The following is a 19623-nucleotide window of genomic DNA, read 5'->3' on the forward strand; positions in this document are numbered from 1 at the left end:
GTGTGTGTGTGTGTGTGTGTGTGTGTGTGTGTGTGTTTGTGTGTGTGTGTGTCGGCGCAGATTGTTCACACTTTGGTTCAGCGTCATGCCGAGTCAACAAAGCATAATCTGCTTAAACCCCCCCGACCGCCATCTTCTTCAACGGCCCACTTAGCCCAGTGTTTGCAGCCTCCTGCTTGCAGCCACTGGGAAGGGTTGATCTCGCAGGGCAGAGCCAACAACTGGCCTGAGGGTGTGGCTGCTTACCCGAAGGGGCGTTGGTTGTGCCTTTTGTGACATCACAAAGGGCCAGGATCCAGCGGAGGAAGTTGAGAGATTTGCTAATTACAAAAGAAGTTCATTGACAGCATGGAGACAGATCGTTATTACGCCCCTTTAGCATTTAGCTTAGCATTGGACAGCAAATAAGAGGAAGGAGCCTTAAGCCCCTTTCCCACCGGCCAAAAAACATAATGTAGTCCCGCTACGAATCGGCATTTGGTGGCAGTGGGAAAGGCTCACTGAGCTGAACGCGTCAGACAACACGGCAAGGGACCCGGGTTGAAACCGGCTCCGATCGGCTCGGCTCCGATCGGCTCGGCTGCAATCGGCTTGCGGTGGGAAAGGCAGACACGCGACAACATTGCATCTTTTACCTGCCACACGGGATGACATTGAGCGTTACGTGCACTAAGTCAGAATATTGCGTCAGTCACGTATATCACGTACTGATGCAAAGGTGTTCCGTTCCATCAGTGCTCAAATATTGTTCATTGTCCTCCGGCTTTTTGGCTCGCGGCTCGTGCACAATAGACCAGGCGCCGAAATGATCGCTGCTCGGCTGCTTCAAGTCTGGCGTGAACGACACCATCATTCAGCGGCTATTCGCTCAACGATTCTACAGTCAAAAGTGCCAAACAACAAAAAACACTGGCCGCCGCCGGACTCGCTTCCATGTTGCTCTCCATTATTTACTTTCTTGAATTCTGTCGCATTTCATCTACGCGATATCAGCGCAATGACTGTCATTTCTCCATTTTTTGGTATATTTTTTTCTGATTTTTTTTAACATGCGGAAATGCGAAAATCTCAGCCAATGCAGTTGTTGGTCTGATATTTCCGGGTCACATGGGAAAAGACAAATCATTTAATTGGCCTTAATTCCCATTTTAAATTGGATCGCAACAGGACAGTTGGACCTTCCGTCTGTTTGTTCTCCCGCCCATACTGATGATGATCACTGCACAGCTTTTCTCTTTTTCTTTTTTTTTCTTTTTCTTGTGCATATTTTATTTTTGGGAATCTTAATTGGAAAAACAAACAGTGACGATGGTCACATGACCACTGGACAGTGGGAGATGTGACACAGGAGGGGATCAAACAAACACAGACTGCATTGTTTCAGTTAACTATGTTCCTAAAATTGAACTCACATACAGACATTCCAACACGCACGCACACACACACACACACACACACACACCCACTGGGGTGCTCACACACAGGGGATTAAGGCCAGGTTATTCCATCCTTCCTTCTCTAAATGGATGGTGACATTCCGATGAGAGCGGCTGGCGCTCCACGAAGGCGTGAGGAGTGACCCAGATCTGGGAGAGGAGGGGGTGAGGATGGGGGAGAGAGGGGTGCGTAGATAGAGGAGGGGCCTAGGTCAGATTAAGGATATAGGGAAGTGAAGGTGGCCGAGACCCTCAGGGGACCTTCTGTTCTGCACCTTCACTACCAAGATGCAATGGGAGTGGACAGCCTGTTTGAGACTGGCTGCACTGTCATTTTAACCCTTTAACCAGGTCGAGGGTCCTCGTCGCTGACTCCGCCCACCTGACCAACTCAGTACCAAGGGAGGAAGGAGGGAGGGGCGAGGGGGGGCACAACAGGTCCAATATAGTGCAACTGAAAGGGGTCCTTCCATCTCTCTTCTTCCACGTTGCTGAATTTTTGATGTTGCTAGATTATCAGCATATTAGCCGGCTACACTAGGAGGAGGGCGAGGAGATGGAGGAAGAAGAGGAGTAGGAAGAGGAGGACAACGAGGACAACGAGGAGGGTCTTCGATGTTGCGTTCAAGTGCACTCGAGAGAGTTTGGCCCCACCTCTGTCCACATTTTAAACCTCGCTGCTCTGGTTTTGAATGAAAAGCAAAGCGCTTTAACAGCAGGACGGACGGACGGCTCAGAGGTCGATGGTTCGACAACACTGCCAAAAGGGCAGAAGCTGAAAAAAAAAAAACGGGTCAATACTGTTTTTATTTTTCTGGGTTTTTTTGGGGGGCTATTTTCTAAAGTGGCGGTGGGCAGCGTCGCACCAGTTTTCTGCCTCGGCAACAAGCTGAGACTGTCTGAGGTCCCTGGGAGTGGCACTCTCTCTCTCTCTCTCTCTCTCTCTCTCTGTCTCCCTCTGTCTGTGTCTCCCTCTCCCTCTCTCTCTCTTTCTGTCTGTCTGTCTGTCTCTCTCTCTCTCTCTCCCTCTCTCTCTCTGTCTCTCTCTCCCTCTCTCTCTCTGTCTCTCTCTCTCTTTCTGTCTGTCTGTCTGTCTGTCTGTCTCTCTCTCTCTCTCTCTCTCTGTCTCTCTCTCTCTGTCTCTCTCTCCCTCTCTCTCTCTCTCTGTCTCTCTCTCTCTTTCTGTCTGTCTGTCTGTCTCTCTCTGTCTCTCTCTCCCTCTCTCTCTCTGTCTCTCTCTCCCTCTCTCTCTCTCTCTCTGTGTCTCTCTCTCTCTCTCTCTCAGGCAGGGAGGGATGGAGGGTAGGAAGGGCAAACAGGAAAATGAGCGATGAGGTTGTGGCGAGCGCTGATGGGTCCTGATGAAATTATCTGCAGCTGTGCTGCTGCTGCTGCTGCTCATGATGATGATGATAAGTAGGTTATTTGCTGATGTTGTCGACTGCAGGAGGTTCCTCAGGTGGCGCTTGTTGCATGTTTTTTGTCTTCTTCTTCTTCTTCTTCTTTCTCGACTGGCTTGTACAAAAAAAAGACCCGTCACACCCATCTGCTGCTGGACCTGCTCCTGTTGCCATGGCAACAGCCGCATCCTCACCCTCACATCAGCTCGAGGAGGGTGTGTTCACACCTCGTCCTCACCAACTGAGAGGAGGATTTTTGTTTGTTTGTCGTGAGGTTTTATTTTATTTCACTTTACATTTTTCCGTCCACTCAACTGTCCTTCGGCCACCTGGTGGTGATGATATCGTTGTGTTTTTAGCACAAACACATGCAACTCAGGCTTCCACACTAAATGCTGCTGTTGCTGCTCCTACTGCTGCTGCCAGTGTGTGTGTGTGCGGCATCCAGTCTCCTCCCGTTCAGACAAAAGGCTGAGCCGCCACTGCCAACTTCTGGTGCCTCCTGCCCCCTGCTGGCTGATTTTGGGAAGTTGCTCTTCCACCTCAACTCAGCTCGTTTTTCCTCCTGAACCACCTCTACCCGCCCTTTGTGACCTCACTGTTTTTTTTCCACCTCTCCTCTGGTCCTCCCGCCCTAATGGCAGGTGACTCTGCCCCTCCCCCGCCGCCCCAGCAGGCAGCCATGGCAGACGGTCGGCAGCCGGAGCAGCACTGGACCTCCAACGGCCAGGAGAACGGCGGCCAGAACGGCTACTCGGACTACGACTCGGCCCACAGGGAGAACGGCTACCACGGCGCCGCCGCCACCACCGCCATGGCAGCAGGTCAGTGCTTGTGTGTGTTTCAGTGTTTTGCTGTTAAAGTAATTATGTGCAATAGCAACCTTTATTAATCCCACATTGGGAAGATTTGCATAATTACTACAAGAATACATTGCAAAAGAATGAAAATTATATTAATAAGAAAGACAATAAATAACATAAAATAAAAATATTCATTGACTAGAGCGGAAAAGCAAGATATTTACATTACATACATATTGACAGATTATTTCACAAGTTACATAGTTTTGACAGATACTTCCATAACATTGACAGATGAATCATTATAGAAGATCAGCTTCTCAATTAAAGGAAGGGGAGGGATGGAAAGAAGCTTTATTTTCTTTTGCAAAATTGCAGCACTTTAGCTGAAATAGTAGGAAACTCCATTAAGGTCCACAATGTGTGTACATGTGTGTGTTTGTGTGTGTGTGTGTGTGTGTGTATGTGTGTGTATGTGTGTGTTCACCTGAGAGCCTTTGACATCTTTGTCTCAGCACTGCTGGGTCGTTGGTGACCTTTGACACCAACTGTGGGGAAGTTTTGTTGTTTTTGTTTGTTTTTTGTTTGTTTTGGTCTGCAACAAAACTCCCCCAGGGGATCAAATCCCAGAGGATGCTGGGATTTACCTCCACCAATCATGACGCATCAAAACCTCCTTCCTCACCCCTCCCCCATCCATGTCCTGTCTCCTCCCCCCTCCTTCCTCTGCCATCTCTCTCTCTCTCTCTCTCTCTCTCTCTCTCTCCCTCCCTCTATCTCTCTTCTCTCCCTCTGCAGTGGATGACTCGGCCAATCTGCCTCCCTCCCCTCCCCCCTCTCCATCCAGTGAGCAGGTCGGCCTCCCGGCAGCAGGTACCTCCTCCCCCCACGCCCCCCTCCCCCTCCCTCCCACACCACTTCCACCGCCAAGGCCCTTCAGAATGCGAATGGTGGCAGGACGAGGTCACTCTTAGCTCCTCCCCTTCTTCCTCCTCCTCCTCCCCCTCCTCCCTCCCTCCACTGTTTTCAGCTTAATGCTGCTTCTTCACCTGCTTGTCTGCAGCATGTTGCAGCTCCTGCTCACTCTGGACTCTGACTACAGTTGAGATAATATATAATAAAATAATATTTAAAAATTCTATCAAGAGTTAAAGAAAATGCATCCACACTATCCAGGCTTCGAGATCAGCCCCTCCCCCTCTTCCAACCTCCCCACCCAACCCCCCCTCTATTCACCTCTCCTCACCTCACTAGTTTGCTTTCCCCTCACGTCTCCTCTGTCGACCCACCTTTTGTGTTTCTGCTCCTTTCTGTCCCTCTGATTGGCTCACAGTCTGCATTACTCAGAGGCCAAACCGATTATTTTGTTATTTAATGGGGTAAAAAACAAAAAACAAAACAAAAACAGGAAACAATCCGTTTCTCAACCAGCCCTTCAGAAAACGGGGAAACAAACTACCAATAATGACCATTTTTTCATTTGATTGGTGGCTTTTCTGTTTTTATAACTTAAAACAAAACTAAAAAATATTTTTTTTTGTCTTTGTTTTCCTCGTTCTGAACCTGAATCGAGGAACAGGTTGATTTTCGACTTTTTCTTTATGTTTTCCCATTTCAATAAAAAAAAAATTGGTTGGCCCCTTCAACTCGAGCTAAAGGCCTTCACTCGTCCCGTGCCATTGGAGTGGGGGAGTGGGGGGCGACGTGGAATTCATGAAGGCTTTTATCTCAATGTCTCAATGTCCTGTCAGATACAGTATGAAAGTGTCCCTCAAGCGTTTTGCCTCCATTGTTGCGAGTCAAAGCTTGAGGGTATCGGACAATTGGCTCCCATGCGTCTCCCCCCTCACTCACTACGTTTACATGACACTTGAGAAAACCGAATTATTGCCTTATTCCAACTATGATCAAGACAACTCACGTGCATGTAAACGTGTTAGTCCAAGTTTGAGAACTCCGATTGAGACACCCAGATAATGTGATTGGAATTGGAATTTCTCCGGCATGTGTGGCACGAGCGTCTGCCCCTGGAACAAAAACGTTCAAGATACGAGCTCCTTCAATGCATGGCGCGCTACTACGAGTTTGTGTATAACTGAGGACACAACCGAGAACCTTTTCAGTTCATTTGTGTTCTCCCAAAAAGTTTGTAACAAAACGGTGCTCTGTACAACTTCATACAGAAGAATGGCGCTTCTCACCTGGAGTGGACTTGGAGCTCATGGTTACTTCCTGGAGGCTCGAAACATCGTCCACACAAAAGCCCCAATTCCACTGCCCAAATAACGTGCTTTTTTTTTTTTAATAATCGGCATTTGGTGGCGGTGGAATCTGCTCACCAAGCCGCGCGACAAAACGGGTCAAGCAACTCGGCAAGCGGTCAAAATCGACTCCGATCGGCTCCGCACCAATCGATGCGATCATTGCGGTGGAATCGGGAAACCCGGGACAACACCGCCTTTTTTACCTGCCGCACGGGGTGACGTTGAGCGTAACGTGCGCTAAATCATAATATCGCACCAGTAGCGGCGTATATCAAGCACTGATGCAAAGGTTTTCCATCACGTTCCATCAGCGCTGGATAATTGTTCATTGTCCTCGCTGTTTCGCCCGCTGCTCGCGCACAAAACGGACCAGACGCCGAAACAATGGCTGCACGGTGGGAAGCAGCCGCGGAGGTGCGCGCCGCTTCAAGTCTGGCGGCAACGACGTCATCGTTCCACTACAGCCAAAAGTGCCCAACAACTAAGAACACTGGCCACCGCCGGACTCTTGAATTCTGTAGAACTTCATCATGCGATCTCAGCGCGATGACGTCAGCAGACACGCAGCGGTGAAAGCGGAGGGGGTGCAGCTTGCCGGCGGGGGGGACACCCCGCTGGGTTTGGTGCGTGGACACGGAACTCAATGCCGATCGCTTCCGCGACGTCCCGTGTCCAAAAACATGGTGTCATCCCGCTAATTTCAGTGGAACAGAGGCTAAAGTTTCTCAAATGATTTGCGCGTTATTCGGAAATGTGTTCAAAACTCCTTCCTTACCATTGTGTTTTGTAGTTCTATTTATCAACGTAATTAAAGGAGTCGGTAGATACGTTTCATTGCTTTTATTGAAGCTCCATACACTACAATTCCAAATCCTCTCCCACCAGTCTGTTTTCCGAACCCGTATGCACCAAGAATGAAGGGTCTGGATTTCTCGACACAATGATGTCACATAATGTTCAATCAAAGACATGGTTTTGTTCTAACCCTCCAACAGCACACAGTGTTGTCTGCCTCTCCAAATCACCATGGGTTTCCTTACCGAACAGCTACTGCGCCACCATAAGCCGATCGTCAAAAATTCACATACATACACGTTACTAGTGATTTTAATCTAAGTAAAGAAAACATGATAGCCAAGGGAAAGCAGTTGTCTCAGGCAGCCCAAATCAAAATGTAACCTCTGTGAGTCTCGGTAGTCACAGAGGTAGACAGCTGATAGATAGCGCTCACTACAAGAGTACATTCACTGTGGTAGATGTGGGCTTCGACAGTAAAACCGCCAGTAATATTTTGTGTATGTTGGTGAATTTCTGACCAATCCACTGACGGTGGCGCAGCACATCTGTAGCTGTTCAATGAGGAAACTCGTTAAATTGAAGACCATTTCGGACATTACACCGGTGTTGTATTGCGCTCCAGTTGTTTTGTTATTGGGCGACGAACGTTTACTCGGAAGTGAACATGCTGAAAAGACTCGCCCCATAGTGTGGGATTTTCTCAGCTGCATGTATACAGGGACAAGGAGAGAAGTCAGATTCAACGAGAAAAACAAATTATGAGCTTAGTCCCATTAAGCTCTGCATGTAAACGTAGTCACAGTGTTGTAACTCCATTTGTGCCGTCTCCCTCTCCCCCTCTCCCCCACCCTCCAAACCCCCCATCTCTCACCTGTATGTCCTCCATCCCCCTTTGCCACCACCACCACTGTCGACGACGACCATAAAGCAGAAGTTGTCACTCGACTGCAGGACGAGGCTCCAGACGAGCTCCCTAATGGCACAGATGAAGGCTGCTGCTTTCAAAACCAAATATGTAAAATCATGTGACAAAGTGTTTGGACCTTCTTCTTTCTTTGGCGGTGGTTGGGGTTTGTTTTGTTTGCTTCTGTCGTCGCTTAATCATGCCGAATCATAACCATTTGCTTGTCACCGGGGGGGAACATCAGAACGCCTGATCAACCTGACTAGAGTTGATCACTTGCCCGCGTCGTGTATTGCCAGCTACATTGCAAATGCAAAAGTATCACTGTCCAAACTGTCGAGCCTTTTATACCTGAGTGTTGCAAGAGTATCTTTGTAATTTGAGTGAGTGAGTTTTTTTGCTGGATTACTTCTGTTCGAAAACACGTCTGAGTGAAACCAGGTGTGGCGGACCAGGTCGTCTCCTGGATGTATTTCTGTCTGTCGTAACCAACTGTAGATTCAGTTGTCATTCCATCCCATGGCGAAGGTTTAGCTCTGTTTTCCTATTGTCACTAAACTTGCACCCTGAACATTCCAAAATACCTCCCTTTCATTGGACATTGCACCAGTATTACCAAGACCATTTCAATAAGGAATCAGTGTCCTGTCTAGTTTTCCATCTGAGGAAATAAAAAGTAATTTAAAAAAGTACTTTAACTACTTCGACCTTTGCTTATGCAATAGGAATACAATATCCTGTTGTACATCTCTGTATTGTCACCTGACATTGTGCAACGCATTCCTTCATTGCAGTTCTGCACGCTGTATTAGATGCTGTGAACCCCCCTCCCCGTGCTGTTGTTGGCCGGCTACAAAATACACTCTGCTGTGTGTTTTGCATTGATGGACAGCTATCTTTGTGCGAAAGGCTCCCCCTGGCATTGACTGGCTAGCTTTTGTGGGCGACGCTGTGAGATCATGTGACACAGTTGGCACAAAGTTGTACATTGTCCTTCAAAACTTGCAGCCCAAGCAGAGGAATCTGTGTGTGAGGCACAGTGCGGGTCTGGTGGCAAAGAAGACAAAGCACAGGTGCCGTCGCCGCTTCGTGACCGCCCAGCACTTGAAAGTGAAGTCAGCGAATGTGTGTGTATTGTGGAATGCACCCTCTCTGAAGGGTCCAAAACTGGAGAATCAAGCCAGCATTCATGTACAGAGGAGTCCTCCATTCCTGAGGAGGAAGAGTCGAAGGGGATCACAGCAGACGCTACAGCAGATTTGGCGGACAGCACCTCGGAAAAATCTGAACCAGTTGTGGAGGTAAACGAGAATGCAAACAACAACCGTGACGTCATCTTGCACAAGACGCCAGTGAACTGCACTGAGAAAGAAGACCCAACGCAAGAGTCAATAGTGAAACTTGGACCAGAGTTGAAAGAAACATCCAATCCTATTGTAGAAGGTGGGTCAACGTCAGGAATGGACCATGAGACACCCTCAACAGGCCACGAACAGGAGTCGGCCAAAGACCAGACATCTTCTGAAATTACTACAGCTGGAGAGACGTTGGATAAAGAAGCTGAGTGTGGCTTGCAAAATGTGGACCAGCAGAGTGAGAGAATGGCAAAAATGTATCCTGCTAAACTACAAGGATCTACGGAACCTTGTCCAGGCTCTGGAATTTTTGATGAATCTAAAAAACCTTTAGCAGCATCTGTGGACGCTCAGCAACATTTCCCTCCAGCAGTATCGGTTACCTCAAGTTATACTGAATCACCTCACGATATGATCCACAGGGTACCTAACCCTTCACCTTCTGATCAGGAGAAATGTAACTTTGGTAGTTCTGTTAGTTTCTCTGAGATGTTGGACTTGGCCGGAGCCCTGCCTCAGCTATCACTAGAGACCAGAGACTTTACTCATGTGAGACGAAGGTCCATGCCCGCCAACATATCAACTCTCGTCAGTAGTTCCTTGACCAATCTGTCCGTAGGAGATCATGTTCCAAGAGATGTAGGAGAAAATCATTGTGACTGTGTCCTGGGCGAGTATTCAGGGCCGATGCCTTCCCCTGCCGATGTACCTTCTTCTGAGGAAACTGCACATTGTTTCCCCACAGAGGTTGATAAGGATCTGGTGTCTGCTGCAGTCATCCCTCATCAAAAAGAATTGCAGCAACAGGCATGTAAAGACGTTGACCCTGAAAGTCCTCAGAAAAAGTTGCCTGAAAAAAAAGGTTCACCAGTCAAGACCACGATGATCCTTGAGAAAGCCGTGACAAGCGGAGTGAAACCAGACCGGCTGAGGATTCCGCTGAGTTCTTCCAAAGACAGACTGTCGGAGTTCCGTTTGGAGAGTGGACTGCCTGGGGACTTAAAGATCCAGGTGATTCCTGAGGTTGACATAGAAAAGGACCCCTCCAGAGAGGCCTCCCCCATACCGCCAGACAATTCCTTTACTTTCAATGTTGCAGAAAGTGGAGGGAAAGCTCCCCCGACTCCCACTTCCCCAAAGTCTCCCACAAAAACACCTTCAGAGGACGCAACAAATCAGGCAAGGATAGATGGATTATGGAAGGTAACGGTAAAGAATTATCCAGAAGCTGAATGGACCAGTAAGGAGAAGACAGAGCCTGGTGAGGAAATTCACAAATGCGACCGAGAGATATCACAGCGGGAATGTAATACACCACAAATTGTGCACTCTCAGTCTGTACAGATTACAGAATTACATGGCAGTAAGGTCAACGTGGAGCCTGTAAACACCGCAAGACCAGAGAAAAGTGCTGAGGTTTTAATTGTTGAAAAGACCTCAAGGGAAGAAAATCCCCAAATCTCCAAAGACTGGGCAGCGACACACCCGTCTTCCACAGTAATTGTTGTACCTCAAGCGCAAGTAGAGGAAGAAACGGGCGAAGACAATGACATTGAGATAGCAGAAGAGGTTAAGGAGGAAGCTGAAGTCCCCCATGGAGCAAATCAAGGAGATGAGGAAACGCCCACCACAGAGAGAGTAGGGCTAGCACAGAGTGCTCAGGAAGACCCAGAATCTGGAGCAAAAGGAAGGAGCGATGGCACCCAGGACGGAAGTAACCCTGACCTTGCTATTGACACCGTTCCGCACATGGATCAGGAGCAACCAGCAGGAGGCGTTGAAGGTGTGTGTATAAAAGAAGACCAAGGAAGGGAAGCAACACCATTAAAGATTCGATCTGTAAGCAAAGAGCAAGGCAACGTTTCAAGGGACAACCAAACTTGGGGAGATGAGGGAGTGGTTCCTGGTGCCGCGGCTGGAGAAGAACCACAAACGAGGAATAAAAAGAAAGACATTGTAGATACTGACAAAGGCTTGCTGAAACTGCAAGGTACCTGAAACTTGAAATATTTCTAAACTGCTTGGATAAAAAAATAACAATTAATGTCTTATCTTATTTAATGATCTTTTTTAAGCAAAAACTAGCTAACTAAGCAAATAAGCCAAGTGTGTGTTTGCACTAAGCTAGCTCCTGCCTCGCAGGCAATGTGAAGAAATGGTCCTCTTTTAATCCCTTTTTGCTGCAGATGACAAAAGTAACATGACAAGTGAGCAAATTGAAGGCCTTCCTCAGACTCCAAGTCCTGGCTGGACCCCAGCTGTGGACAGTAAGCAGCTAGTAAGCTTTAACATAACTGAACTGGCAAAGCAGTTTATTTTCCTCTCTGAGCTCCTATTTTCTCATTTTGTCTGATTAGCATCAGTAGTTAAATTTTCACTTGATGGGAAATCCAATGATAATTTTAACTTTGAATCATTCCTACAGAGACCAAACTGGTATCAGATTTTGATTGATGGCTCACCCTCCTGCAATGTAGCTGGCAAACATGTACACAAACTGCTTCTCTAATATTTGCTCTTGTACTTTAACCCCCTTAAACAGCTTTTGCAGGGTTTTTTTCTTCTTCTTCTTCTGCCCTGGTTGCACTTTGGACGTAGGACTTTGAATTCAAAGTCCGTAAGGTGTTTAGCCTGCTAACAGCTGTTTAAGCGCCCTTGCCCCCCAAGAAAAGAACAAAAAATTGGATGTAAAAATTCCAGTTTGCACGGCTCCCTAAAGTGGACACAACCGGGATTACAGCTGGACTTTGTTTCTCCACAGGGACGGAGAGCCATCAGCCTCTCAGTGTGGCCCACCCATCCAGGACCACCGTAAGTGTTGAGTTAAAGAACAAAAAAAAAACAAAGCTGTATGCATGTCATAAATGATCACCAATCAAATGAGAGAGGAGGTACTAGGACTTAGTTAAGCAGTTTTAAGTCGAGTTTTTTTGTCCCCTTGGTCATAAAGTCATCAGCGTGATGCATGATGTCTTGTCCATTTTACATTTGTGTGTGTGTGTGTGTGTGTGTGTGTGTGTATGCGTGTGCATGTACACATTTTTCTTGTCCTTGCATGGTTGCATCAGTCGAGACAGAGAAAATCTGTGAGTATGGACATGGACACCAGGAGTCACACGCTGCCTTAGTGTGTTTTCTATCAGAGAGTCGTATTAGGGTTCCCCTTTGTTACTCCATCACAACGTGTTTGTGTGTGTGTTTGTGTGTGTGTGTTATTGTTTACATCACAAAATGTCTGTGTTTCGTCTCCACAATCAACACATCATCGTCATCTTCTATCTTACCCCGCTCACCCCCACTTACCCTCGCCCCCCCAATGTCAGAGCCCCACCAGGGCGGTTCTGTTAAAGATGGCGGTGCAGCGGCGGGCCTCCAACCATCACCAGCACCACCCTCCCCGGTCTGGCTCCGCCTGCAGCCTTAAGCGGAGCGAGGAGGCGGAGTTCAATGAGGTCCGCCCCTCCTCCGCTTGCTCCCGCCCACTCCCTCGGCAAAGCAAGCCGTTGGTGAAGGTAGGGTGCCGGCTCAGTCAGGAGCCGGGTCGGGTAGCCGAGGCTAGGCTAGGCTAGGCTAGGCTAGGTAGTGGTGCAACGCCGCCCCTTTGTTGTTGATGTCATTGTCGACTGACTTTGTGCTTGTGACGCAGGAGCGAACATACCGCAGCCCTGAGAAGAGGTCGTCCCTCCCCAGGCCCGCCAAGTCCCTGACACGCCACCTGCCCGCTGCCGAGCAGGAGGACAACAGCGCCCCCACCAGGCCAACCTGTAAGAACGCACTTTTCACCTTGTTTTTGCCCCCCACCTCCTAATAAAAAAGAACTCACTTGAAACAAATATGCCACATTTTCCTCTTTTTTTTTTCCTCCCACTCTTGCACCCGGATGGTGTTTTTTTTTTTCCGAACCCGGGACCGTCCCTTTGACCCACTTAATACCTCCCCCTACCTCCACCCTGCCCTCCCCTTCTCCTCCGGAACAGCCATCCAGTCCAGAGCCGAAAGCAGGACTGGGAGAAGCCCTGCGATGGCAGGTAGAGCAACCAGTAGCTCCTCCCCTTCCTCCTCCTCCTCCTCCTCTTCCTCATCAAATCTTCTCCATCAAAGTCCCTCACCGACCCGTTCATTTGTTGTCTGTCTCAGTCACACATTGAGTGAGTGAGTCAGTGAGTCAGCTTTGGCCCTGCTTCACCAGGAAGAGGCCAGGATGGTCCTGTATCCCAGCAACAAGCAGGAAATGAGTGTGTGTGTGTGTGTGTATGTGTGTGAGAGAGAGAGAGCGCGTGTGTGCGTGTGCGTGTGTGTATTGCACCTTGCAGCTCTTTGTGAAACATCCTTGTTTGAGCTGCGCTGTTCGTTCAGTGAACAGGTGCAGCATTCAGGTTCTGTCGTCATCCTCCTCCTCTTCCTCCTCCTCCTCCACCTCATCGTCATCATCATCATCATCACTTTTCCTCCACCCCTTCCCTCCTCACTCCCCCCGTGTCCCCCAGGCACAGACTCCGCCCGCTCCCGCTCGGTGCGCAGCGGCGCCTCCACGCCCGGCTCGGCCGTCACGCCCGGCACACCGCCCAACTACTCGTGCCGCACGCCGGGCTCCCGCACGCCGGGCAGCCACACGCCCAAGTCCTTCAGCGTGCTGCAGGAGAAGAAGGTGGCAGTCATCCGCACACCGCCCAAGTCACCCTCCTCTGCCCAGCGGCAGCTCAAGGTTCTCAACCAGCCTCTGCCCGACCTGAAGAACGTCAAGTCCAAGATCGGCTCCACCTCCAACCTCAAGCACCAGCCCAAAGGCGGACAGGTGACCTGCGGGGAGGGAGCGGGGTTAGGAGCCAAATCAGTCTGAGTTACTGAAGAAAAAAGATTATCTGTCAAGATGCAATTACTTCATTTGACCACAAGGTGTCAGTAAAGGAAAGAATTCCATTTGTTACACATTTAATAGTTGCACGTCGGAATGCAGTTTTCGATCTTTTCCCTTCCCACGTGATAAATTATCATTAAAATTAAAAACACTCTGAATGCCTGGAGAGCAGAACATTTATTAGCCCTGTGTTTGAAGTGAAGAGTTGTTGTATGGATCTCCACTTCACTGGGTGAAAATCACACATCAGCATTTGTATATTTTAACACCTGGTTGTATAAAATCCAGGCTGAGGGTTTCAGTAATTGTTTATTCATATGTTGAATTTTTTAGTACTTCATAAAGGGCAGTTTTGATCTGTGTTGATCTGTAAGAACTGCTGTCTGTCTGTCTGTCCTGTCTGTCAGTCTGTCTGTCTGTCTGCCTGTGTGGGAGCTTCTCACATCCTCTCTGTCGCTCACCGGCTGACCTGCCTCACCCCCTCCTTCTCCTCCGCCCTGCTCCCCCCATCCTCTCCTTGTCTGCAGTCATCTCCATCAGCAGCTGCCTGCAGTCCCCCTCTTCTCACCCCCTCTTCCCCCACTCCTCCCTCTCTCCTCTACCTCTCCTCTCCGCCTCCTCGGCCTCAGACGTCCCGATGTGTCTCAGCAACAGATCTGAACCTGCTCCGAGTTTATTTCCCAGCATCCTCTCCTCCACCTGCAGAGTCACTCAGCCCCCAGGGAGCTGCTGCTGCTCCCATCCCTCCTCTATTTTGGAGATTTAAAGACTCTGGTCTCCTGTTTTTTAAAATAAATGACGTAACCATGGCGACAGGCAGCCGTAGTGCTCCCTGAGTGCTGAAGGAGTGAGAATTTTTAATTGAGCTGGAGGAGGAGGAGTAGAAAAAGGAGGAAGGTTGTGATTTGCGGCTCCCCCGCCCCCCTGTTCATGAGAGATGTGGCGCGCTGGCAGGAATTTTTCATGAATTCCGAGTGGCACAGAGCTGTAGAGTGTGTTGGAGAGAGGCGAAATCCCTGACTGAGTTCCACAATATTTGTAGAAAAAATAAGATAAGCAGAGAAGAAGTTCCCTGTTTTATGAACTCACATTTATTCAGCATTAACTGTTTCAGACCCATAGGAGGAGGTTCCTTTTTGCAGAACAGAACCAGTTTAGTTGGCATACTGTGATATTACAGCATTATTATTATTTAATTATTATTATGAATAATAATATGAATATTAATAATGTATAATAATAATATATATTATGAATAATAATAATAGTGTAATCCTGCTTGCAGATACTCCCACTGAAACACATACATAGGAACATATAGACTTTCTTCATTTTTTCTTTACTTTATTATTATTTTTCTTTTATTTATTGTTCCCGTCACTGGTTCCAGGTTCAGATTTTGCACGAGAAGCTGGACTTCCGTCATGTTCAGTCAAAGTGCGGCTCCAAGGATAATCTGAAGCACTCGCCCAGAGGAGGCCATGTATGTACGACCTGTCACTCTCTCCTCTTCTTCTTCTTCTTCTGTCGCTGCTCTATTTCTGCTGCTTTTACTCGTGCACCCTCCACCCCACTTCCTCCGAAATGCTGTTTTTGTTGTGGCGGATTAGGAAAAGTGCAGCCGCGCTGCCACTCCAAAATAGAATTTAAACCCATATTAAATCTCAGTCGTCGAGAAAAAAAAGAGCCATCGGGCTTCATTCCTCTGATGGGGGATTTGAAATGGGGACACTTTGACTGGATTATGTGTGTGTGTGTGTGTGTGTGTGTGTGTGTGTGTGTGTGTGCGCGCGCGCGTGTGTGTCCGTCCTCCTGCTCCCAGGTCATGATTCCCAGTGTGAAGCTGGACTTCAGCCACGTCCAGGCCAAGTGCGGCTCACTGGACAAGATGCAGCACGCGGCCGGTGGCGGAAACGTGAGTCAAAAACCTGGAAATGTGGCAAAAAACACGCCAAAAGAGCAGCGATTGGTCAGTGACCCCGCCTCCTCTCTCCCACCCACAGATCCAGATCCAGTCCAAGAAGGTGGATGTGAGCCACATCACCTCCAAGTGCGGCTCCATGTCCAACATCCACCACAGACCAGGTGACCAGCCGCCCGTCAGCTGATACTATACTACTGATACTATAATAATAATAATATAATAATAATGATAATAATCATTTTAGTAATAATGTCATCAATCTTACATTATTATTGTTATTGATGTAAAAATAGAGCTGGGGTTGTTTTTGTTCTTTATTACATATATTTAAAACACTGGATTTGTTGAAAGATTCCTGCATACACACGGCACTGACTCTTCTTTCGCTCCTCCTCCTCCTTCCTCCCTCCCTTTCCGTTTCCTCCTTCCTGTTGTCCTCGTGTCCACCAGGGGGCGGACTGGTGCGCATCGAGAACCAGAAGGTGGACTTTAAAGACAAGGCTCACGCCAAAGTCGGCTCGCTGAGCAACGCCACGCACACCCCCGGTGGCGGCAATGTCATGGTGAGGAGACACACACACACACACACACACACACACACACACACATACAGACACACTCCTTCCTGTACGACCTTTGAATTTGAATAGAATTTTTGGGTTATTTTTTCGTTTACAATGTAAAACAATGAAATTGTGTGCAATCAACTAACAAAAAGACAAAAAAAAACTTACAAACTAATTTGCACAATATATACTCTCACAACAAAAATGAAACAACTCTGTAATCGAAAAGCAGAATAGGCTAAAACCGAGACTTATTTTTGCCTATCCTGTACAGTCCAGAATTACCCAGAATGTTAGTAGTAAAAAGACTTTAAAATAACAAAAAATAAGCACAACAAACAAAATATGCTTTAAATTATTATTCATAATCATATCACAATTCAGTCATTTTTCCTTATAATCAATAAACATTCTGCCCTTTAATATTTTTTTAAAACTCAAAAAAGATCTACACATTTTCACATCATCACTAAGCCCATTCGAAAATGTAGCTCCCGAAATAGAAACACTAAAAAACCCAGCCTTTCAAAATAAAACACAACCTCCTCCTCCGTGTCCCTCCAGATCGAGAGCCACAAGCTGACCTTCCGGGATACGGCCAAAGCCCGTGTGGACCACGGTGCCGAGATCGTGGTCACCCACTCGCCGGGGCTGGAGATGGGCGGCACGTCGCCCCACCTGTCGTCAGCCGGCAGCATCAACCTGCTGGAGTCGCCGCAGCTGTCCACACTGGCCCAGGACGTCACCGCCGCCCTGGCCAAGCAGGGCCTATGAGCTCCACCCCTCAGCCCAATCTTCCTCCTCCTAACCTAACCCTTCCTCCCCTCCACCACCATCCTCATCCTCTCACCCTGCATCCTCTCCCAGGGTGCATTGCTCCCCCTCCTCCTTCACCTCCTACAGTTGTAATCGATTGTCTTTCTCTCTCTCTTTCTTTCTCTCTCTCAAACATCTTTCCCCGTCCCAGGATTTTAAAGTGATTTAAAAAGAAGAAAAAAAACAGAAAAAAATAATAATCTAGCACCGCCCACTTGGTTACCGCTTCATTTCCCGTCATTCTGTCCCAAGAGACGAGACCAACGCTGAGAATTTGAGTGGTCGCGCTCCTTTGAAAGAATGTTTTAATGATTGTACAGCGCTTCTTTTTTTCTTTTTTATTATTATTATTATTATTATTATTATTATTATTATTATTATTATTATTATTTTGTTTTGTTTTTTTAGCGCAGGTAAAACCATAAACATTCCACTCATATATAAAAAAAAACCATGGCTGTATCCAAACGCGTGTGGCACTGTTGTATTTCAAAAAGACACAGTCACGCTAAATAAGTTTTGCCGCTAATTTCCTGACGATGTGCAGAATTGTTGAATGAACGGCGTCCTTTTTTGTTACAGTGTTTGTCCCAGTTTTCTGCCCCTCCAGCATTCCCTCTGGCTGTTTTTTTTCCTCCTCTTCTTTTTTTAGCACCTACAGTTTGCGCCAGGTCGCTAAAGGTCGCTAGCTTCCATAGCGCTCTCTTAGTTTTCTGCTAGCTCTGTGACTGTACTAGCTCTGCTGCGACTGTGCTGTTACGCTGGCATGGCAAAGAAAAACAAGAAAACCTAAAAAACAGTCGGTGGATGCATTTTTTTTTACGTTGATACCCCTGGTGGCTGCGCTGCGTGTTGCGTCCGAGCGATGGAAGTTCTTTTTGTTCTTATTTTCCTAAAATTTGTGGAAGACGTTCCGGTGAAAGCGCCAGAGCTGGAAACCTCACCAGGAAGTGAAGAAACGGGGAGATGATCACCATCAACCTGCAGCTGTTCAGAGTTCATGAAAAGAGAAAAAAAAAGAGAATTTATGAAAAATCTCTTCTAGCATTTCACTGTTGTGAACCCTCCTCCCCCTGTTGTCCAATGATCCTGCAGTGTTTTTCTGTGACCCCCCCCCCCCCTTCTCCCCCGACCTCTCCCTCCCCTGCCTGTGTAAGTGTATTATGAGACCATGTTAGATGTGTGCACAACCTTTTTCCCGCTGTTTGAGACCAAGTTCTGATGACAAAAAAAATTACATAAAAGCTCCCTGCTCACTGGGCAGCGACAACAATGACGACAGATGAATAAAGACGAAAGATGAAAATTAGTTTGGCTCTGGTCTGTGGTGTCATTTCATCTGCTGAAGAATGAAGAAAGTGGCCGCTACATGTTTTTATCAGATAGTCTAATAATACAATGCTAGCTGTGAAGAATTTGCACTGCTAGTGTCGGTCAAAAGGGGCTTTCCACAAGTTTGACCAAAGGTGATTCTGGGGAATAGTTGGTGGCGCAGTGGTTAGCGCTGCCGCCTCACAGCAAGAAGGTCGTGGGTTTGATTCCGGGGCCTGGACCTGGGACCTTTCTGTGTGGAGTTTGCATGTTCTCCCTGTGTCTGCGTGGGTTCTCTCCGGGTTCTCCGGCTTCCTCCCACACTCCAAAAACATGCATGTGAGGTCAATTGAACGTTCTAAATTGTCCGTAGGTGTGCATGTGAGTGTGAATGGTTGTTTGTCTCTATGTGGCCCTGCGATGAACTGGTGACTTGTCCAGGGTGTCACCCTGCCTTCGCCCTAAGACAGCTGGGAGAGGCTCCAGCAGACCCCCGTGACCCTGAATAGGAATAAGCGGATATAGAAGATGAATGAATGAATGATTCTGGGGAAGCAATCACATTTGTTTGAGGAGGATGACTCAAATTGAATTAAAAATGTTACCGGCTTTCTTTCTTTGTCTTAGAATAGCTGCATACAGGAAGTGACCTTGAAGCCCCAGGGAGGTCCTGTTTATTATATATATATTTTTTCAATCACCGCCCTTGAGTCGATTTTTGTCCCACATCCATTTTCGCTTTAATTCTTATTCAGCCAACAAACCCAATCAAATATCCTTCTGCTGGTTGTGGGAGGAGTTTAGGAAAATAAAATAAATTGTGAATTGTAATATGATAAAGCATGTTCATCACTTGACTTCAAAAATTGTCTTTTTTGCGGGGCGGGGTCCTCAATCTAACCTATGAACAAAGAAAAATATATTATTTAAATCTCATTGAGAGTAATAAAACACAACAATAAAACGCCCAGTGTATCGTCGTGATTGGCTGACGGCGACTCTTCCTCCTCCTTCCTCCTCTTTGCCCACCTGTCCTGAACTACCTGTTGACGTCTCACACTGCGTCTTTCCCTTTTTCTTTTCTTTTCTTTCTTAAATCGCCCAGACATCCGGTGCGCGGTAATCAAGCGTCGAGTGCGGTTGGTGGTTGAGAGAGAGAGAGAGAGAGAGAGAGAGAGAGAGAGAGAG

At 47.6% G+C, this 19623-nt stretch overlaps 1 protein-coding gene across 7 annotated transcripts in view; it reads left to right on the forward strand.

Annotated features, from left to right (window-relative positions):
• LOC142903132 (microtubule-associated protein tau-like) overlaps positions 1-18432 on the forward strand; it is a 36172-nt gene extending 17740 nt beyond the window's left edge. The window contains exons 4-15 of one of the 7 annotated variants that reach the window (XM_076048614.1): positions 3481-3660; positions 4438-4512; positions 8614-10950; positions 11147-11227; positions 11722-11771; positions 12607-12724; positions 12938-12988; positions 13448-13755; positions 15641-15733; positions 15822-15903; positions 16193-16305; positions 16873-18432. In XM_076048614.1, the coding sequence (XP_075904729.1) occupies positions 3519-3660; positions 4438-4512; positions 8614-10950; positions 11147-11227; positions 11722-11771; positions 12607-12724; positions 12938-12988; positions 13448-13755; positions 15641-15733; positions 15822-15903; positions 16193-16305; positions 16873-17082 (3660 nt within the window). In that variant the 5' untranslated portion in view covers positions 3481-3518 and the 3' untranslated portion in view covers positions 17083-18432. Of the gene's footprint in view, positions 1-3480; positions 3661-4437; positions 4513-7629; positions 7717-8613; positions 10951-11146; positions 11228-11721; positions 11772-11889; positions 12473-12606; positions 12725-12937; positions 12989-13447; positions 13756-15208; positions 15302-15640; positions 15734-15821; positions 15904-16192; positions 16306-16872 lie in introns of those variants that run through there. The other 6 variants (XM_076048615.1, XM_076048616.1, XM_076048617.1 and 3 more) reach the window with 6 other exon arrangements.
• The last annotated feature ends 1191 nt before the right edge of the window (positions 18433-19623 follow it).

The sequence above is a fragment of the Nelusetta ayraudi genome, unplaced genomic scaffold, assembly GCF_046127955.1.
Source record: "Nelusetta ayraudi isolate G7.1 ecotype Tasmania unplaced genomic scaffold, CSIRO-AGI_Nayr_v1 ptg000106l, whole genome shotgun sequence".
NCBI classification, from domain to species: Eukaryota; Metazoa; Chordata; class Actinopteri; order Tetraodontiformes; family Monacanthidae; genus Nelusetta; species Nelusetta ayraudi.